This window comes from Olea europaea, chromosome 17 (genome assembly GCF_002742605.1).
Source record: "Olea europaea var. sylvestris chromosome 17, O_europaea_v1, whole genome shotgun sequence".
NCBI classification, from domain to species: domain Eukaryota; kingdom Viridiplantae; phylum Streptophyta; class Magnoliopsida; order Lamiales; family Oleaceae; genus Olea; species Olea europaea.
The window spans coordinates 4,940,564-4,963,283 of NC_036253.1; the positions used below are offsets into that span (position 1 = coordinate 4,940,564).

Consider the following 22,720-nt stretch of genomic DNA (forward strand, 5'->3'; position numbering starts at 1 on the left):
GAATTGGGTGGTTATTGTTGGTAGTGAAACTGGCGGTGGTGGTAGTGTCGGCGGCAGTGACGGGGTGGGGATGGTGGAAAGTGGCGGTGGTGGCATCGAAGGTGGTGGTGGTAGTATGTAATGTGATCAACTATTTGCCCTGTGACTGACTATTGGATTATTTGGGACTTTAAATTTTGATAATTTTGACCAACAAATCCAAAAATATGTAATCGATAAACTGTGACCTATAATTTTTTCATTTGTGACCAATTAAATAAATTGTGACCTATAAAATTTTTTATTTGTGAAATCAAAATAATCTGTGATCAATTAATTTGATAATACGTGACCAATAAATAAGTTTGTGACTTATAATTATGAACCCGTGACCATTAATTGTATAAATGTGATCTTATTATTTTCAATTAATAAAATATATTTAATTAAAAAATGAAAACCTGATTTTTGCATTTTCTAAACTTTAGACATGAGAATTGAATTGTCAATACTTAATACCTTAATTGTGAATTTTTCCCTAATGTAAAAGTAATATTTTTGTACAAATTTGTTGAAGGATTTAATGAGTCTTTGACGAATTAAAGAATACATAAAAATTAATTGTCAATACATAAATTTAAATACTTATTAAAATTTCTAAATACATAATTCTTGTAATTCAAGATTCATCAAGTGGAAATTTATTGAATTTAGGTTAATATGAATGTTAATTAATTGAAAGTTAATAACACAAATTTCATAAATGACAATAATTATGTAGTATTTATTATTATCGAAAAATGAAAAAGTAAGATATTATTAAAATAATTAAATTGTAGGGGATTAAAATTGTTTAAAAAATGATTGTCTCTTGATGTGATATTTTAATATATTATAGATTATAGATAAATGATGGGGATAGGGTAGAAATTATTGGAGGGGCAAAAATGACATTAAACCACATCGAGATGCGCCAGCATAAATGAAACTGAACCACGTCTTTTTCTTTTCTTTGAGAAAGTAATCGTACTCCAATTCTCAAATCTCACGTAAAAGTACGTACAAGAATCAAAAATTCGAATAAATCGAAGATGTCGTGGCAATCATACATAGATGATCACTTGATGGCGGATATTGAAGGTAACCACCTCGCCGCCGCCGCCATCCTCGGTCATGATGGCAGTGTCTGGGCTCAGAGCACTACCTTCCCTCAGGTCTTTTTTTTTTTTTTTTTTTTTATATTTAATTGATTCATGTATTAAAATGCATTAATATGGTAGTTTTTTATTGTCTCATAGATCAAATCATTAACTGTCACAAACATGTCATGTAGGAAGACTGATAGTGAGCTACTGTAAATAGTACTATTCTTCGGATGATAACTTTGGTATATTTCATTTAGTAGATATAAGCTAGTTAACTAATTAATTGTAGGAGTGTGGTTGTTTATGACATTTTACTTGAACATACTAAAATACAGTATTTATAGGATAAAAAATGTGAAAATTTAAAATTTGAATTAGTAAATAAAATGAGGTAAGACATGTAGCCCTCGTTTGGCTCCCATTCTTTCCAAATTTTAATCGATGGAATAGTGTTTTTAAAAAATGTGTGGTTGAAAAAGAATGAAAAGTTTTTTATTTGAGTATAATATTATTTTATGAAAGATTGTGTGATTGAAAATAAGAGAAAAAACTGAGAAGGAGAGTTATACATCACATCAAGTCACCATATTTGATTTTTTTATCTCTTGTATGGAGCTCATAATGACTATATTTTTCATTCTCATTTTTACAATAATGTGGCTAAAAAAGAGGCTTAATTAATCCAAGTAAAAAACTTGAAACAGATTAAAAAAAATCTTTCAAAAAAAAATCTTTCTAAATGTACATTCTGGTTCACATCCCACATTATCAAATTTAAATTTGGCACAATCTCACAATATCTATCAATCTCGCACATTTAATTCAACCATTATAATACTTTCATGTCATCAATCTGTCAACTAAAGGGTCAAACAAGGTGTACGAATAGTTTAATCCAAAATTTAAAGAAAAATTGATACATGGCTGTTTTCTTCAGGTGCTGAAACTGTGATTATACTTGTCAGTCAGTCCATGGGCCAGAGTGTTAAAAGTGGAACTTTTGCAAAAGTAGAAGTTTTATCTCTGCCAAACGGCCCAAACCTTCTATTACTGGACACTGTTGGGCTAATGGTGACCCAAAATGAGCCCAGTCTAAAGACCACCAAGAAAGATACTAATACGTTGGAAAAAGAGTATGACTACTTTCCTTGTGTCGACCATTGAAGTTATTTGAATCGACCCAACTCAATCTTATGCACCAATTTCTTGAATGTGAATTGTGAATAAGTCAAATTGATTGTCACTTGATTGTATTTATTGATTTCAATATCGCAATTATTTGAAACTCGTGCACACATAAGAATTTTGCTTAAATACGCTCCTTTAGTTTTCTATCAATATAGCCTCCTTAGAGATTTATGATATAATATGAGGCTTGTTTGGTAGTGATTATGAGAAATGATTTTTTGACCGTAAAAAGAAAAGCGAATCCCACATGTGAGTGAAGAAATGAAAAATAAATTTTATTTGTGAGTGAAGAAGTAAAAAATAATCGCAGAATAGTGAAATAACGATTAAAAAATTAATTTTTTGGGGTGAAAAATTGCTATTAAACGAGGGCATGATGGAGAAAAATCGTGGTCAAGTTCCTTGTCTCCATTTAATAACATAGAAGGGAAAAGTCATATACAGAAATCGCAACAAAAATTTAGAGGCTTGGGGGAAAATAAAGTTTTCTTTATTGTAAATCCAGCTTTTTTCAAAAGAATAGTTTGTGTATGAATGTTCGTAATAAAATATCTTTTTATGGGTAAAGTTCATCCATTGACATCATCGATAAACTTAGATTTTTTGTGAAAAAAATATCACTTTCATGAAAAAAATTCGTGGTTGAAGTTGACCCCAAAAAACAAAAAAAAAAACAAAAAACCAAAAACAAAAAAAACCAAAAACAAAAAAATGAAAAAATGGAAAAACAAAAAGCTGGAGTTGTAACAAGAATTCCAGTCAATTTTGATTAAAATTAGTCAAAGTTGAACGTGTTATAAAATACTTTATAAATAAAGTAAATGAAAATTACAATATTTTAGACATTTAAAGATCAGAATGCGCGAAAATCATGTAGGAAAGTTTTTTATTCAAAATTCAGGTATTAATTTAATTATTAATATTAATATAAAATAATTCAATCCTATTTCAATTCATCCCAATTTTATTCTAAATCCTAGGTTAAGATCAGACTCTCCTCTCTCACCACTCCCTATGATTGGCGTCGCTGCAAGAAGACCGACGTGAAACTGAACCACGTCTTTTTCTTTTCTTTGAGAAAGTAATCGTACTCCAATTCTCAAATCTCACGTAAAAGTACGTACAAGAATCAAAAATTCGAATAAATCGAAGATGTCGTGGCAATCATACATAGATGATCACTTGATGGCGGATATTGAAGGTAACCACCTCGCCGCCGCCGCCATCCTCGGTCATGATGGCAGTGTCTGGGCTCAGAGCACTACCTTCCCTCAGGTCTTTTTTTTTTTTTTTTTTTTACAGTTTTATTTGTCGAATGGTTTTCGTTTTTCAGTTCAATTTTAGATCTTCTGAGTATTTAATATGTCAGGATTGTAAGAATGCTGATGACGTGATCTGATCTGATTTTGGATATCCATTACGTCAATTATTTGTTTGTATTTTATTAAATTTATTTTTTTACCTTGATTTATATTTTATATTGAGCCTTTTCATCTTTGATATAGCTTTTTGATTAATTTTATTTTTTCGTTTTTATTGTTAATGATTAATTTTAATTAGGTTTGTCTGATTTCGGATACCAATTAAATCAGTTATTTGTATGTATTTAATGAAAATGAGTTTCACCTCGTTGATCCAGCCTTTTTTTTTTTAAATGTTTATCCAAATGAAATGCCTTTATTTCTGTGCCTTGCTTACCAATTTGTAATATTTATTCCTTTAAACTTTCAAATATGTTAAAATACTTACTTTCTGTTTGGGGGCATGAAAATGAAGATATTGTATTGAGTTTGACTGTAGAAGCTCTTTTTTGATTAGTGTTTCATATCAGTTTTATTTATGAGTGATAACAGTTAAGGAAGTGTGATATAGCAGCCAACATTATGATGTAGTGGATCATAATATATTCAACATAAGATGGGTGGAAATTAGTAAGTGTAGTAATTTTGTTGATGGAAGTAGAGAGAAGTCAATAATGCAATAAAACCATATAGATATGAAATTGCACTAATTTTCTTCTGGAAAAAAAATATGTTTTCTCCACGTTTTATGGGTGTACTAACATTCTTTCTTCTGATTAATTCTGGGTGTAGTTCAAGCCTGATGAAATCACTGCTATCATGAATGATTTTGAAAATTCTGGTTCACTTGCTCCTACTGGTTTGTATCTTGGTGGTATTAAATACATGGTAATTCAAGGTGAGCCTGGGGTTGTCATCCGAGGGAAGAAGGTATATTTTTTTGTCTCTGTTTCTGCTTCAACTTATGACTTGTGAATATGTTTCTAGTAGTTGCTGGAGTTTGTAAATTCAGCTGTGGATAAATGTGGCTTTAGCGTTCGATTGACCAAATGAGTTTTGTTGAAATTGAATTTTGAGACTGCTTCCTAAGGATTGAAAACAAGGCCCAGGTCCTTCGCATATCAACTAGGGCATTTTTCTTCTATTTATATATGTATGCATGTTCGTGCAAGCCCGTGTTTTTGTTTGTTGTGAAAATACGATTTAACCCCGTGGACAACCTCTTTTGATTATTTTTCTTTCTCTCTTCAGGGACCTGGTGGAGTTACAGTAAAAAAGACCACTATGGCCTTAATCATTGGCATCTATGATGAGCCAATGACTCCAGGACAGTGCAACATGGTTGTTGAAAAAATTGGTGATTATCTTATTGATCAGGGTCTTTGATTGTTTTGGTATGTACTACTTTTCTTTCACCATTTTTATTTATTTATTTATTTTTTTTGTGAAAAGAGAGAACTTAACCATTCATACCACCTTGAGTTAATTGTACGCTGTTGGAGTTTTTTGCAGTGAAACCTGATACAAGTATCTGATGTTGCTTTGGGGTCTTGTTCATGACAAATAGTCTGGTGTTTGAGAAGCGATAAATAGTGTGATCTGTTCCTGAACTGAACAAGATTTGTCTTTGCATTTTCTGTTTATGGAAATTGTTATCACGATTTCTTGTGAATAAATTATGTATTTTTGAGTTTTTAATTATGGGTATTTGGATTTGCATTACATGGCTTTCATTATCAGCTTTATAGTGGTTTTTTCCCCGTATATTTACACATGCCTTCTGTTAGGATGTTTGGCTGAAGCCTCCTCTAAGAGCTGCAAGGGGGTAGTCACATATGGTATGGAAAAATTCTAAAATGAATCAAGTTCGAATTGTGATTTTATGGTTTTAGATGAATTCAAGAGTTACGTAGCTTTTAGATCCATTGCCAAATTTTAGGGCTCAACCTTGGGCAAGCAAGGAAAACTACCCGGATGGGCATGATTCATGTAAGAATTGTGATATTGTTTTCTTACATTAGGGGCTTAGCCGAAAGTTACCAGGATCATGAAAGACAAATTTCTTTTTGGCTACTGGAATGAACTTTTATCCCTTGTCATTGGCGTCATCGTTTCTTTGGTAGAAACTTCTCTCCGAAGAAATTTGCCAGTCAAACTTTATAGAGGTGTGTTGAGTACATTACTAACATCCTTTCTAATAGCTATTAGTCAAAATAGGTCTACTGCAGTTTCTTGACTAGGCTCGGGATTATTAGCTCACCTCGTTCTAACGGCACCCGATCCCGTTTTCTACTCGAGTCTCGGTAGAGCGGTCCTAGAGTTATCTTTAACTCTAATTGTTCATGATTTCTTGGCCATTATTTCTCTGGTTACCTAATTGTTCTTGCTCTCTTACTCCCCTGATAATTTGCTCCCTACCCCTAACTTTCCCTTCATGATGCTCTCCTCGAGTTCGATTTCGAGGGTTTCACTCTTACAGGTAAAGTTGCAACACTGATGCAAAATGGGCCTTCTGGAACTGATCTTACAGTCTGCCCGTGAAGAGAAGATTAGGTGAAGTAGGACTTGGTTAAAAGAATTTCACGTCTTTATTGACAAAATATTTGCGGGCTGGGGGATAAAGGCATTTATAACCCTTTCATGTTGGTATATAAGGAAGGAAGATGCATTTCATGGACTTGCCATGTAATTTTCAGCATGTTGCCCTTGTGTGAAAGAGATGCAACCTTTGCTAACATCAGTTTCAATTGTTTTATTAGACGAAAAATAATCACAAAATGCTAAATTAGTTCTAAAGAGTGTGAATAATATAAATGGGAGGGGCCCCACTGATGTCCCTCCAATAGGGGGGTGTCGGGTGTCCATTATGGACACCCTTATGGCACCCCTAATGTGTTGGTTAATAAATTTTAATCATCACAATAGGAAATTAATTTTTCTTTGAAGATTAAAATCATGTAAATAAGGATCTAATTGACTTTAAGATCATTGGATTATAAAATCCTCACATATACAAAAGGGGGATTATAACTTATTTTATTTTATTTATGAATTAGCTATTAATTGCCTAGCCAATTGCTTTCTCCCTTAGATTTTCTCCCTTGTTCTGCACCAAGTGTAATTCTTTTTTTTGGGGAATGTGAAAAGTGGCTAACTTTAATTTTCATTCAAAATATGCCAATGAAGTGCATATATATAATGACCTATTAGGATTTGGAAATTGCAAAAATTTCCTTAGATTTTATTGTAATAGACTAACTAAGTCACACACCTTTTATTGAAGCCAAGAGAGGGACTTAATTGGACTCACATGACCCAAGCTCCAATAGATGTTTTCAATTGGATCAACTTTTGACCAATTGAGATACATCTATTAATCCCGACTTATTCTACCAAAAAATCGAGATTGCACTCTTGAGTCGAGTGATAGTTATAGAAGTAAATTATGATCCAATAACAATATCCCCTAATTATCGTTCCACAAGTCAACCCCTATTTGACTGTCATATGTTGAAATTGGCAAAATAACCGTTTTGCCCTTCAACATGTATTACCCTCTAAGTCCCTTTTCATACGGCAAATTCGTTGTGATCAAATCACAATGTAAAGTCCAACGATCTTATCGTCGACCTACTGAGCTCAGATTCAATTTGCCTAGAAAAATACCTTAGAGTGACGATCGTCTCATCTCAATGATTAATGGATTCCAATATTGTAAGTATATGATCTTTAATTGTTTCGGCTCGATTCCCAAAGCACCGAGATCAATCTTCTATTTAAGATTTCACTCATTGATACCTCAAAGAACTTGAACTAGCAATCAAAGGTACATTACTCACTCAGGATTTAGGTGACCTATTTGATAATCAAGTAAATTCTCATTTCAAATGGTCACAAATGAGTCATCTACGCGGTCCCGTTCAATGTGCATCGAAACACATTATTGTTCTTATTTCAAGATCTAGACAAATCTTAATAAGAACAATACAATCTTATCAACATAAAGCGTCCAACTTTATGAGCCGATTGTGAACGACATAATTTTGATCACATCACAAATTGTGTCTTACTATACCCGATCCATTGAGTATACAATTTGTGACATCCTTTATGATCATGGAATCTTAGACAATCATTTCAAATTATAACACGTAAATAAACGAACGTAAATTCATAATGTGATTTTACAGAACATTACTCGAAGAATGGGTATCAAACTAACAATCTCCCACTTGCCATTCTTAGAGTATGTGTGACATATCAAGAATACCCATCCTATAAGATATCCATCAAAAGCCTTAGCTAGTAAGGTCTTAGTGAACGGATCCGCAAGATTATCTGCTGATGCAATTTTACTAACCGTCACGTCTCCTCGATGAACAATTTCTCTAACAAGGTGATATTTTCTCTCAATGTGTTTTCCACGCTGATGACTCCTCGGTTCTTTAGCATTGGCAACCGTCCCACTATTATCGCAATAAAGCGTTATGTGCCCCATTGCCAAAGGTACCACGTCAAAGTCCAAAAGAAACTTCTTGAACCATATAGCTTCTTTAGTAGCTTCACAAGCCGCTACATATTCTGCCTCCATAGTGGAATCAACAATACAAGATTACTTGATACTTCTCCATACCACAGCTCTACCTCCCGTGTAAATACTGATCCCGCTGTAGACTTCCTAGGGTCATGATCAGATTGAAAATCGGAATCAGTATATCCAATAGGATTTAGATCATGTTTTGAGTAGTCAAGCATATAATCTCTCGTTCTCCGAAGATACTTGAGTATATACTTTACCGCTACCCAATGTTCTGGTCCTGGATTGGACTGATAACGACTAACAATACCCACAGCATAACGAATATCCGGTCTAGTGCAAAGTATAGCATACATGAGGCTTCCCATAGTCGAAGCATAAGAAACCTTTCTCATGTAATCTATCTCCGTTGCATTCTTGGGACAGTGCTCTTTAGATAAATGAATTCCATGTCTAAAAGGAAGTTGTCCCTTTTTGGAATTTTGCATTGCAAATCTGGACAATATTTTGTCAATATATGAAGTTTGAGATAATGCAATCTTTCTGTTTTTCCTATCTCGCAAGATACGGATTCCCAAAACATAACTAGTTTCTCCCAAGTCCTTCATATCAAACTGCTGTGACAACCATTTCTTTACAGATGACAATGTTCCTATATCATTTTCAATGAGTAGAATGTCATCTACATAAAGAATAAGAAAAACTACTTTCTTCCCTTGTATTCGTTTGTACACACAAGGTTTATTCAGATTTTGCTCAAAACCATAGGTCTTGATGGTTTGATCAAATCTTACATTCCAAGATCTGGACGTTTGCTTGAGTCCATAAATGGACCTCTACAACTTGCAAACTTTCCTTTCATGGTCTTCTTTCACAAACCCTTCAGGTTGCATCATGTAAATGGTCTTCTCAAGACGTGCATTTAAAAATGCTGTCTTGACATCAATTTGTCAAACTTTATAATCATAAGAGCGGCAATGGATAAAAGGACTCGAGTAGATTTAAGCATGGCAACCGGTGAGAATGTTTCTTCATAGTCGATGCCTTCTCTTTGGGTAAAACCCTTGGCCACTAGCCTTGCTTTGAAGGTTTCAACCTTCCCATCTATACCTCTTTTCCTTTTATAGACCCACTTGCATCCTATAGGCTTTACCTCATTAGATGCATTTACAAGATCCTAAACCTTGTTGGAATACATGGATTCCATTTCTGAGTTCATGGCTAATTTCCATGATTCAAAGTCTACATCCTCCATTGCTTCCTTAAACGAAGTGGAATTTTCTTCTTACTCAGCAGAGATCGCCTGATAGGATTCTTCATAGAGCAAGTACCTAGAAGGTGGTCTCACAACCCTCCCACTACGAGTAATAGTTGAAGGTGCCTGATTGTCTAGTCTGACCAAATGTCCTTCCTCTCTTCCCATTGTTTGATCTTGTCCTTGGTTAGGAACAACATCCTCATTATACCCATTTGTAGGAACATGTGGAGATACAACAATAGATGCCTCATTTTCTACTATCTTTGGTTCTATTTGCCTATGAGGCCTTGTGGGCGTCACTTGCTCACTTGGTTCATCAGCAACCATTGGTTCAGTAGGAGGTTCCAAGTCATCACTATTAGATTCTATGCGGAAATCTGGAACTGAGTTGTTTGAACCATGTTCTAACATCTCTTCCAATAGAATCTTAGTAGTAGACTTGTATTCTTCTATATACTTATCCTCTAAGAAGGTTGAAGGTTGCATTTGTGCTAACAAATACCTTCTTATCAAGAGGATTATAGAAGTAGTAACCTCTCGTTCCCTTTGGATATCCTACAAAGAAACAAACATCTGATCTTGATTCCATCTTATCTGCCTTTCCCTTTAGCACGTGCTGGACATCCCCATATCCGAATATGGTATAAAATGGGCTTGCGCCCATTCCACAATTCAAGAGGTGTCTTGGGAACTGACTTAGATGGTACCAAATTCAAGATATAAATGGCTGTTTGTAGTGCATATCCCCAAAAGGATATAGGCAATGAGGAATAACTCATCATTGATCTTACCATATCTAAAAGAGTTCAATTTCTTCTTTCCGAGACACCATTCTGTTGGGGAGTTCTTGGTGCGCTCAATTGGGATAATGGTCAATTGGGATAATATCCCATTATTCGGTAAATAGAACTTAAACTCTTGGGGATAGATACTCGACACCTCGATCAGATCGAAGGGCCTTGATACTCTTACCTAATTGTTTCTCAACTTCTGTCCGAAACTCCTTGAATTTCTCCAAAGCTTCGGATTTGTGAGATATAAGGTATTTGTATCCAAATCTAGAGTAATCATCTGTGAAGGTGATGAAGTACTCGTATCCTTGTTTAGCCCGAGTACTAATAGGTCCACAAACATCGGAATGTACTAATTCCAAAACCTCTTTAGCCCTTAGTTCCTTAGCCTTAAAGGGCCTCTTGATCATCTTTCCTTCTATATAAGATTCACAAGTTGGTATAGATTCCACCTCTAACTCATTTAAAGGATCATCATTTACCAATCTTTGAATCCTATTTAGATTGATGTGACCCAATCTAAGATGCCATAAGAGAGTTTCATTAGTACTAGACGATCTCTTTCTTTTCTTAGCAGTAGTAGTGTTATGTATAGAGCCAATCAAAGGACTTAAGACATAAAGTTTATTAACCATATGACCCGAACATATAACAGAATTATTCAATTTAATAACCACCGTAGAACGGGTAAAAAGTACCGAATAACTAACATGATTTAAAAGTGCAACGGAAACCAAGTTCCGTGTAAGTTCGGGAACATAATAACAATCATTTTCAAATACTTACGATTCTCAAAACATAAAGTAAAAGTGCCAACAGCTTTGGTAGATACCACTGCTCCTGTGCCAACCCTAAGAGTGTACTCCCCTTCACTGAGATGCTTGGTTTCCTGGAACCCCTACAAAGAATTGCAAACATGATTAGTGGCTCCAGAATCTCCAATCCAGGTATTAGTAGAATCAACCACTAAGTATGACTCAATGAATAGGGCATTATTGCCTTTATCTTAGCTAGGTAATCTGGGCAGTTCTTCTTCCAGTGACCCTTTTGTCCACAAATAAAACACTTTCCCTTTGGTTTCCCATCGGCAGTAGTTTTTTCCCCTTTGACTTGCTATCTGGCTTTTTGTTTGGCCTCTTCCTCTTCTTTCCTCCTTTGCCACTAGAAGGTTTAGGATGAGAGGGTCCGGCTGTAATAGTTAAAGCACTTCCAGTCCTAGCTTTTGGAACAAATTCAGCATTTTGTAGCTCTTTCATTAATTCTGTCAGAGACATGTTCATCTTGTGTAGATTATAATCAACTATATATTGTGAGAACATCTCAGGAAGAGTTTCAAAGACCATGTCAATTTGCGTCTCGGAATCAATGTCAGCTCCTAAAACCTCTGCAGCATTAAAGTGACCAATCATGGTTAATATATGGTCCCTTACAAATGCACCCGGTTTCATGCGTGTGTTCATGATTGCCCTAATGGAGGCTTACCTAACTTGTTGGCTTTGATGTCCAAACATTTCTTGAAGGCTTTTCATTATGTTAAAAGCAATTTGCATATTTTGATGTTTCCATTGTAATACATTTGACATGGATGTCAAAATGTAACAATGGGCCATCTCATCAGAATGATGCCACTTTTCATATGCAGCCTTTTGAAATTCCTTGGAGTCATCTTTAGGGGTTTCGGGACAAACTTCATCCAGCACAATTTTGTGTTTTTCAGCGGTAAGAACAATATTAAGATTCTTTTTCCAGTTAACATAGTTTTCTCCCACAAGTTGATTTTTGTTAAGTATTACTGATAATGGATTAAGCGACATTTTCTGTAAAATTAACGATTCACGTATTAATAAAATGAGCAATAATATTTTTATGATGCATGTATATGAATATGCAAATATAGACCCAAAACTAAATTTGTAATAAAAAAACCTTAAATCCTTACAACTTTTAACACGCCCTCTATAGGAGGTCAATGTAGTTGTTGGCAAGGTTGGGACCCTCCACTTATTTTATTGAGCTAGGCATCTCATGCCACAAGAAAAAGAGGATTTATTATTATTTGGCATGTGAATAATTTTGTTCAAATCTTCTATAGGAAGTCCCCCAAAAATATTCATATATAAGTGTAATAACCTCTGTCAATAATTTTAAAATATCCGAAATATATAAGATGTCGTCTATAGAATGATCATCCCATTATTTCATTTTTAAAGAAATTCTATTACTAGATTCAATTTCAGTTAATCTAAAATAACGTAGTTTTTCTATAGGGAGATCGATATAATTCGATACTAAACATACGTATTTTAATAACAAATTGGATGACGGAGGAGGCTGTAGGTTTATACATGCCTATAAACCCTCTCCCACTTATTATTTTGTACCGTTGGATTTTCACTTAATTAGTCTGTCAAATATAAACAATTATAATGACGCTAATTATAAAATATTTTTCAACCACCTCTAATTAATTTAGAGTGATAAAAAAATATTTAAATGTAAATGCATATGATTTTAGTGTACCGGGTGGTGTTTCATTTAATCTTCATGATATGTGATAATAATTGAACATTCATCCATCCATAAAGTTGTAAAAACGATAATTGAATGAATAATAATAACTAATGGCCTATCCTAAGAATTTAAATTACAACATGGATAAAAAGAATTACATTGGGCTACATCCCAACTTAATTCTTCAATCTTCTTTGTAATCCACCTCATGTAACATGAAAATAGGGTTAATTTAATTTTTAGACCCAAAATTTAAAATCAACAAGGCCATTATCTAATAACATTGGCCCAAATATTAAAGAGAGGCCCAAAAAATCCAAATTACCCTAATTTTCAAACTCTAGCAAGAAAACACACACAACACCAAAGTACACACAACTCCGGTGACCCAAAAAAAAGAGGGGCCATTGCAGCAGCCATGGCTGTTGTGACCGGCAACCATGGCGGCTGCCGCGACCAATGTATGGTCGCGGCGGCTGCCATAGCTCAGATCACGACGGCCACCACCGCCGCCTCTGCCTCTAGGTGTTTCTTGATTTTATTTCTTGCATTTTGTCCTTCCTTCTTCTCCATTGAAATTACAGCAAGTTTACATTACTTCCTCAAAATACAAGTATGAAAATGAAGAAAAAATACAAAAAACTTAATGCCTTACGGCTTACAATATTTCTAGAGAATAGCTATAATAAATGAATTACAATAGGAAGTAAAAAGAAATTCTAGGGCCAAAAGTGATTATGAGTGTATCAACAATAACTTTAAACATATTTAAACCATAAACATGTCAAAATCAAATAACCTAACACCACTCAACTAAAATGCATATTACACTAGGATTTTAAAAAAAATTAATCCTACTCAAGGCATACAATAACCTTGGCTCTAATACCATTTGTTGGTTAATAAATTTTAATCATCACAATAGGAAATTAATTTTCCTTTGAAGATTAAAATCATGTAAATAAGGATTTAATTGACATTGAGATCATTGAATTATAAACTCCTCACATATAGAAAGGGGAGATGATAACTTTTTTTTTTTTTTTTTTTTGAAGGAGTTATTAATGGCTTAGCCAATTGCTTCCTCTCTTAGACCTTCTCCCTTTTTCTTCATTAGGTGTAATTTCTTTTTTGGGGAATGTGAAAAGTGGCTAACCCTAATTCTTATTCAAAATATGCTAATGAAGTGCATATTTATAATGACCTATTAGGGTTTGAAAATTGTTCAAATTTCCTTAGACTTTATTGTAATAGACCAACTAAGTCACACATCTTTTATTAGAATCAAGAGAGGAACCTAATTGGATTCATATGACCTAAGCTCCAATAGATGTTTTCAATTGGGTCAACTCTTGACCAATTGAGATACATCTATTAATCCCGATTTATTTTACCAAAAAATCGAGATTGCACTCTCGAGTCGAGTGATAGTTATAGAAGCAAATTATGATTCAATAATAATATCATCTAATTATCGTTCCACAAGTCAACTCTCATTTGACCGCCAATATATTGAAATTGGCAAAATGACCGTTTTGCCCTTCAACATGTATTACCCTCTAAGTCCCATTTTCATACGGCAAATTCGTTGTGATCAAATTACAATGTAAAGTCCAACGATCTCATCGTCGACCTAATGAGCTTAGATTCAATTTGTCTATGGAAATACCTTAGAGTGACGATCGTCTCATCTCAATGATTAATGGATTCCAATATTGTAAGTATATGATCTCTAATTGTTTCGGCCCGATTCCCAAAGCATCGAGATCAATCATCTATTTAAGATTTCACTCATTGGTATCTCAAAGAATTTGAACTAGCAATCAAAGGTACGTTACTCACTCAGGATTTAGGTGACCTGTTTGATAATCAAGTAGAGTCTCATTTCAAACGGTCACAAATGAGTTATCTACGTGATCCCGTTCAATGTGCATCGAAACACATTATTGTTCATATTTCAAGATTTAGACAAATCTTAATAGGAACAATACAATCTTATCAACATAAAGCGTCCAACTTTATGAACCGATTGTGAACGACATAATTTTGATCACATTACAAATTGTGTCTTACTATACCCGATCCATCGAGTATACAATTTGTGACATCCTATATGATTATGGAACCTTAGATAATCAATTCAAATTATAACACGCAAATAAACGAACGTAAATTCATAATGTGATTTTACAGAACATTACTCGAAGAATGAGCATCAAACTAACACAATGTACAAGGAGAATAAATCTAAATGGAATCGACATGACACCCCAAGAAAGATTGTAGTTGAAAATAACAAATTTGGCGTGATTTTGGGTTTCAACTAGTTAGCTAGAAGTATTATAAACAGAAAGCTTCGTAATTACTCAAACTTGAGCATTCAGTATGCAACTACAATAAAAAGCCTTAATAATTTGGTTTTTTAACTGCTCTCTTCCCAAGAAAAGAAATTTTCACATTAATCTTCTTCTTTCTCTCGGTCCTTTTTGCTTAGGGGGTAGGGGGAATTGATTTTCAAAATTTAGGAGGGCTAATTACTATACAATCTCAACATGCAACTTCAAAACACATATTCCCAGATGAAGCTTCCTGTCTTATTTATCAAGAGGGACTCTGCCCCTATCTGCAAGAATTATTTACTTCCGAAGGCCAAATCTGTCTGAGGCGAAAGTAGTCAAGGATTTAGAGAAATGGAAGGATAGCCATCAGCAGACAGCCTGGAATCCATGTGGAAACTTTTTCTACGGATGATGAAGATTTTGAAGGACTTGCTGTTGCGTTGATTGCAGCAGTTACGTTGCTCCTGTAGAATTTGTGAAGCAAGTCGAAGTAAAGATCAACTAGGGACAAGTATAACTCTAGTATGTAAATTTTAAATGAAATGGTTAATTGAAAAATTAACTTACCCCTGTGTCATATATAAACAGTTGTCATAGTCTGCAGCAGAACAAGTAGGTTTAAGTTACTTTCTCATGTCATGTGTTCTACAAGATGTCGAAATATGTCAATGAACGCATATGCATATGTACAATTTAGTTTTCACATGTTTTCCACAGAAATTAAGCTGTATGCAGAGAAACAATGCCAGCACATATTGCATTATCAGAAGTTAGATATTTGAAAACATACTTGGATTTTGGTTTGTTCTGACCCTTGCTCCTCCAAAACTGCAAGATATCTCACAAGGCTGGCCCTGAGAATTTTGAGGCCCTAGGCAATTAATTATTATGAGGCCTTGAATGTAATTTTTACAAAAGTAGAAATATTCAAACTTATATATATAGCCGTAAATATTCTTGTTCAAGAAGAGCTTCTGTACAGTGATTTAGTCCTGGACATTGAACAATAACCTTACCACATTACATGATAATGAATTAGAAACAGCCAATTCCATGATGTTGGATATTTGACAAGCAGTTAATGACTATGTAATTACTACTTTTTGGATTTAATATATGAATAGTGTGGAGATTCATAATGGTTCTTCATCAATTTTTCTTATACCTCGATTTTGTAAACAAAATCAAATCCAAGTAAACCAACACAAATCCATGCTCTAAATCAACTATGAATTTCCTTTTTCACTCATTTTCCAGTATTTCAAGTTACAACGTTCTCAAAATTTCAATAAGACCAACTAGTAATGCATAAAAAATAGCTATAACACCGGGCCTCGTACAATCAGAGCATTTTTTCAAAAAGTTACTTCTCCTTCCTCAAATAATTCACTAGTCCTCATAATGAATTTAGGTCACATATATTTCTACAGCTACTCCTTGTTATCATGTACCCAAAATTTGAAGTTCCTTTCTGGATTTTGTTCAAAATGATTTCAATATTCTTGAAGTTCTATTCAATCACCCATTATAAACATAACATTCAGAAATCAATGAAAATTATTCGAGTATTTACCATTATAAATTAATTTCTTTATGTCACATAATAAATACGAGTAGTCAGAATGTATAAATAGTTCAATGAAAAGACAATAAAAAAAATATATATATAAAATACAACAATGTAATGCAATACAACAATGTATAAATAGTTCAATGAAAAGACAATAAAATATATATATATATATATATATAAAATACAACAATGTAATGCAAAAATCCTGCATTTTGTAACACCAGATTAACATAACATTCAGAAATCAATGAAAATTATTCGAGTATTTACCATTATAAATTAATTTCTTTATGTCACATAATAAATACGAGTAGTCAGAATGTATAAATAGTTCAATGAAAAGACAATAAAAAATATATATAAAATACAACAATGTAATGCAAAAATCCTGCATTTTGTAACACCAGATTAACATAACATTCAGAAATCAATGAAAATTATTCGAGTATTTACCATTATAAATTAATTTCTTTATGTCACATAATAAATACGAGTAGTCAGAAACATAAAATCAAATAAGAAACCAGAAAGAAAGTTTTCATAAAGATTTTACCTATTTTTCTTTCATTTTCTTCTCAGTTTTTCAATTTCTTACCATGAGTTGCTTGTTTGGGAGGCTCAAGTTGATGGAAAGAAAGAGAGAGAGAAGGAAGCAAATGCAGCTGGCCATTGGAAAGTCCTTGCTCCCACCAATTATTTGTAATTTCTTCTACTAGTCTACTTCAGTTGTGAACACTTACTTGTGATCTTGCTGTCGTTCCGCGTATCTGCCCTAAACCATCTCTTCTAGTTGGTAAAGTAGGTTATTTTGAGTAATTGGGCAGGTTTCGGATGGGTCTTCGGTTGGGTTTTGGGCCAAAATTTATTTTTTTATGAGGCCCTAGGCAGCTGCCTAGTTGGCCTTGGTCCAGAACCGGGCCTGATATCTCAGTAGCTCCATTTTGCTGATAGTAACTGTTGAATGCAAAGGATGCATGAGATGCCAGGCTATCGGGCTCAAAACAAGGCTGGCTCAACTGAATAGCTGAGCAGTCCACATTTCCAGAACCGCAAGCCCAATCGAGGCCCTTTTTAATATCATCTTCAGAAGCAGTGGATGAGGCAATGCACCATGTTCCATTGGAACTGGTGATGTTAGAATAATGTATAAATAGTTCAATGAAAAGACAATAAAAATAAAAAAAAAAATATAAAATACAACAATGTAATGCAAAAACCCTGCATTTTGTAACACCAGATTAACATAACATTCAGAAATCAATGAAAATTATTCGGGTATTTACCATTATAAATTAATTTCTTTATGTCACATAATAAATATGAGTAGTCAGAAACATAAAATCAAATAAGAAACCAGAAAGAAAGTTTTCATAAAGATTTTACCTATTTTTCTTTCATTTTCTTCTCAGTTTTTCAATTTCTTACCATGAGTTGCTTGTTTGGGAGGCTCAAGTTGATGGAAAGAAAGAGAGAGAGAAGGAAGCAAATGCAGCTGGCCATTGGAAAGTCCTTGCTCCCACCAATTATTTGTAATTTCTTCTACTAGTCTACTTCAGTTGTGAACACTTACTTGTGATCTTGCTGTCGTTCCGCGTATCTGCCCTAAACCATCTCTTCTAGTTGGTAAAGTAGGTTATTTTGAGTAATTGGGCAGGTTTCGGATGGGTCTTCGGTTGGGTTTTGGGCCAAAATTTATTTTTTTATGAGGCCCTAGGCAGCTGCCTAGTTGGCCTTGGTCCAGAACCGGGCCTGATATCTCAGTAGCTCCATTTTGCTGATAGTAACTGTTGAATGCAAAGGATGCATGAGATGCCAGGCTATCGGGCTCAAAACAAGGCTGGCTCAACTGAATAGCTGAGCAGTCCACATTTCCAGAACCGCAAGCCCAATCGAGGCCCTTTTTAATATCATCTTCAGAAGCAGTGGATGAGGCAATGCACCATGTTCCATTGGAACTGGTGATGTTAGAATTTGTAATTGTGTCCAAAGAACCTCTTCCTATGAAGTCAAGGTCATAAACACTCGTCTAGTCAGGGAAAAACAAGCCCCAGTTCCCCTCAGATTCTAAACCTAGTTTCCTGTTCTCATTGAACAATGAAAAGTTATAGACATCTATTTCCTCCCCTGGCTTAGTAGGAGTGCCGGTATCGTTTATGACATGATGGAGCAAATTAGTGTTGTAAGTTTGTGCATTATCTGGACTAGTAGCGGTCTCCTTGGGGGATCCTTTAGAAGGCCATCCTGTCTCAGTTACCATAATTTTAATTGTTCGAAAATTCAAAGCCATTAAGGCAAGATAAATTGCATCAATTTGCGCATCAAACATATTTGTATAAAGCAAACCAGTGTTTGGATCAATAACTTCAGAAGATGACTCGAATAGAGCATAGTCTAAGGACACATTGCTTGAGAAATCCCTATAGGCATAGTAAGGGTATATGTCTACCATAAAAGGTGACTGATTCTCTGCCAGAAACTCTAGCATGGGTTTTAGAAAGAAAGCATGGCTACTGTTAAAAGCCCCTGCAGAAGGTGGGAATGATTAGGACAAAACACCCGAAGAATGGGTACTCGAGACTTTGATCTTCCTATGAAGGTCGGCTTTTCTTATAGCTGTGAAAATGTTTTGCATAGCAGGAACTACTAATGCTGAGAAATTGTTGGGGGCTTCAATAACTCCAGCACCAACAGTAGTATACGTGATTTTGGTGGCTCGATAGTAAGGGAGAATGCTATTTTTCAGCCATGTATCGGCATTTGATTGGAATTGAGCAAATGGTATTGGAATTGAGCAAATGGTAACAAGTCTAAATTGGAGATCCCAATCATGAGCTCGATTCCAGTATTAGCAAATGGTTTGAGAACTTGGATGTTGGACTCATATATTCTCACATTTTTAATGTTGTGAAGTTGGATAAGTTGTACAACTTTATCTGAGGTCAGTAGATCATCATTTCTTCCATAGCACACTCCAACAGTGCTGCCTTTATAGATACCTATTGCATAAGTTGAAATGGTTTAGCGGTGCAAGTCATAATGCCAAAATGAAGTTATAACATGAAGAGAGAACTTATAAACTCATCTCAACATTCCAAGTTTGATAGTATTGACAACAACTTTAAACATAACATGCATAGGCCTAATAGATGGAACTCAAACAAATCGTTCCACTATCAGTTATTCCGACTGTAGGTTTAGGAACATTACAAAACCAGAAAAAGCTCAACGCTAAAAGATCAAGTATAAAGTAGATCTGAACGAAAAACAGTAAAGAACATGAGATTTTTCGACCGAGGTTCGGCGACCACATCAAACACCTAATCCTCGTTGAGCATCCATAAAGGAGTAAGCTTGAATCCACTAAATCACTGGCCAAAACACAGCAATACTTCTAGTTACAAAAGAACACACAGTTCACCGACTCAAACAACGGCACACAGCCACTTCTCAACAGCAAGAACTCACACAAGAGTTCATAAATCTCACTTTCTCTCAACCACTACACAAGATCGAAGAGAGAAATCAAAAATTACAGAGAGAAACTCAATCACTCGAGGAAAGCTGCTAGAATAACCAAAAAGGAAGAGGTCAAAACCTTAGAGATATTATTCCTATTTATATGAAAGAAGCTCGAAAGTTCAATCCAACGGCCCTTATCTTGCCACGCGTCGAAGATCCAATAAAGTTGTTATTTGAAACTTAAAAACGCATTTTGTTAAATTGATTTTCCTCCTTTCCAGATTCTTCTATTTATTGGGTCATCAATTCGGGTCTTAGGTTGGCCCTTTCAACTTGGGCTGCTTTGGAAATAAATGGATTGGTCTTCACAAAAATAGCAACCTAATTTTACAATCTCAACCTTTGCTGTCTTTTATACCTACTCCTATGTGGATTCAAACTTAACACTTTATTTCATTTTGCTCTTATTACCTATAGAATAAGAATAAAAATCAGTATTCTTCAAGATTAATTAACTTAAAGAATCAACAAACTTACTAATAGGGATTACCATGGTTCCGGCATCTGCAGGATTTACCGTAGTAGGAATTTTAACCAATCTAATATCACCCCTATCAATGATATCTCTAATAAAATGAAACTTAACATCTATATGCTTGAATCTATCATGCAAACTAGGATTTTTACTCAAAAAAATAGCACTTTGGTTGTCAGAACACAGCTCCACCTGATTTTCTATAAGTCCTAATTCACTAAGTAAACTCTTCAACCACAATCCCTCCTTATCTGCTTCAGTTGTATCAATGTATTCAGCCTCGATTGAAGACAATGCAACAAGTTTTTGAAGCTGGGATTTCCAGCTAATGCATGTATCATTTATAACATAAAAATATGCAGTTGTGGACTTCCTATTGTCCGGATTACCAGCAAAATCTGAATCTACACAACTCTTAAGTCTAAGTCCATTTTTATTCGTTTTGAACATTAAACCTAAGTTATTGGTTCCTTTCAAATATTTAATTAGATTTTTCATGCATTGCCAATGTATTTCACCTGGGTTACTCATAAATCTGCTTAGCACACTCACAGCAGAAGCAATATCAGGCCTAAAGCATACCATAACATACATTACAGATCCAACAGTATTAGAATACGGAACATTCATCATTCTTTTATGTTCTTCTTCAGTTTTAGGCGATTGATCAGCAGATAATTTCATACCAGTAGATAAAGACAAGCTAACAGGCTTAGATTCATAAAGTGAGAACCTTTTACAACCTTATCAACATAAGATTTTTGTGTTAGAAACAACTTTCCATTTATTTTATCTCTTTTTATTTCCATGCCCAAAATCTTTCTAGCTGGTCCTAAAATCTTTCATTTCAAATTCAGATTTCAAATTTTCTTTAATTGAGTTAAGTGCAATAGAATTATGACTAGCAAGGAGCATATCATCGACATACAAAAGCATATAAAAAAATCATATTCACCTTCTTTCTTATAATAGAAACAGGGATCATATTCTGATTTCTTGAACTTCAAACCTTGTATAAAAGAGTCAAATCTTTTATACCACTGCCTAGGGGCCTGATTTAGGCCATACAAGGATTTCTTTAAGAGACACACTAAGTTTCCCTTTCCTTCAACTTCAAACCCTTTTGGTTGAGTCATATATATGGTTTCGTCTAAAGAACCGTACAAGAAGGCAGTTTTCACATCGAATTGTTCTAACTACAAGTCATTGTATCACTATAGCAAGTAGGACTCTAATAGATGTATATTTAACAATCGGTGAAAAGACTTCGGTGTAATCTATCCCTTCCCTTTGATTATAGCCTTTCGCTACAAGTCTTGCCTTAAACCTTTTATCACTAGCCTTAGTCTCACCCTCTTTGATCTTATAAATCCATTTACAATCAATCAATTTACAATCTTTGAATTTTCAACTAAAGTCCAGGTTTCATTTTTAAAGAGTGAGTTCATTTCATCTTCTATCGCAGCAATCCACTTAAGGGATTCTTTGGAAGAAATAGCCTCTTCATAAGAGGCAGGTTCTATGTTAAACAGATTAGATTCAGACTGATCAGATGCAGAATTAGCATATTGATATCTGGAATGAGGTCTTATTTGCCTTCTTTCTCTGTCCCTAGCAAGCTGGTAGTCCTGCAGGTCATGTGCAAGCTCCAAGTGCTGTTCATTTTCAAAATTTTCATCATCTATAATGATCTTTGGTTCTACATGATGTGGCTCCACCTTAAACTGAGCCTGGTCATCAGTATTTTGGGTATCAAAATTAATTTATGTGAAAATAAAGTCATCATTTCCCAATCTTTCACCAAATTTGTCACTAAGACAAGGAAAGTCATCTTCATTAAAGATTACAGATCTACTTATTATCACTTTATAGCCTCTCACATCTCTTAACCACAATCTATAGCCTTTAACACCTTCTCCATATCCTAAGAACACACCCTTCAACGATCTAGGGTCCAGTTTTGACTCAATGTGATGTGCATAAGCTGCACATCCAAAAGTTCTTAGGTGAGAATAATCTGGCATTGAACCAGACCAGATTTGTTCAGGAATTCTATTATTTAGAGAGCTGGAAGGACATCTATTGATAAGATAACAAACTGTTT

The 22,720-nt window shown here is 34.5% G+C and overlaps 2 protein-coding genes across 3 annotated transcripts; one reads left to right on the plus strand and one right to left on the minus strand.

Moving 5' to 3' along the window:
• Window positions 1-982: 982 nt before the first annotated feature.
• On the plus strand, window positions 983-5,335 carry LOC111366133 (profilin-2-like). Of its 2 annotated transcripts, none has more exons than XM_022986814.1 (4): window positions 983-1,193; window positions 4,406-4,543; window positions 4,865-5,007; window positions 5,126-5,335. In XM_022986814.1, exons 1-3 carry the CDS (start codon window positions 1,071-1,073, stop codon window positions 4,997-4,999), a joined length of 396 nt encoding a protein of 131 aa, XP_022842582.1. In that variant the 5' UTR covers window positions 983-1,070; the 3' UTR covers window positions 5,000-5,007; window positions 5,126-5,335. The 2 variants fall into 2 exon arrangements, with proteins under 2 accessions (XP_022842582.1, XP_022842581.1); XM_022986813.1 differs by lacking the exon at window positions 983-1,193 and adding an exon at window positions 3,362-3,587.
• A 6,342-nt stretch (window positions 5,336-11,677) lies between these two features.
• Window positions 11,678-13,130, minus strand: LOC111365550. The gene is made up of 2 exons (XM_022986107.1): window positions 13,083-13,130; window positions 11,678-12,016 (listed from the first exon to the last, which is right to left on the minus strand). The coding sequence occupies exons 1-2, from the start codon at window positions 13,128-13,130 to the stop codon at window positions 11,678-11,680; spliced, it is 387 nt and encodes a 128-aa protein (XP_022841875.1).
• Window positions 13,131-22,720: the final 9,590 nt, after the last annotated feature.

Excerpts from the sequence above, each read along its gene's own strand:
- LOC111366133 (XM_022986814.1), top strand. The coding sequence starts at position 1,071 with ATGTCGTGGCAATCATACATAGATGATCACTTGATGGCGGATATTGAA. Across the intron at positions 1,194-4,405 it reads AGAGCACTACCTTCCCTCAG|TTCAAGCCTGATGAAATCAC; the intron begins GTCTTTTTTTTT and ends TTCTGGGTGTAG. Across the intron at positions 4,544-4,864 it reads TTGTCATCCGAGGGAAGAAG|GGACCTGGTGGAGTTACAGT; the intron begins GTATATTTTTTT and ends TTCTCTCTTCAG.
- LOC111365550 (XM_022986107.1), bottom strand. The coding sequence starts at position 13,130 with ATGGCTGCTGCAATGGCCCCTCTTTTTTTTGGGTCACCGGAGTTGTGT. Across the intron at positions 12,017-13,082 it reads TTGGGTCACCGGAGTTGTGT|AAAATGTCGCTTAATCCATT; the intron begins GTACTTTGGTGT and ends TTAATTTTACAG.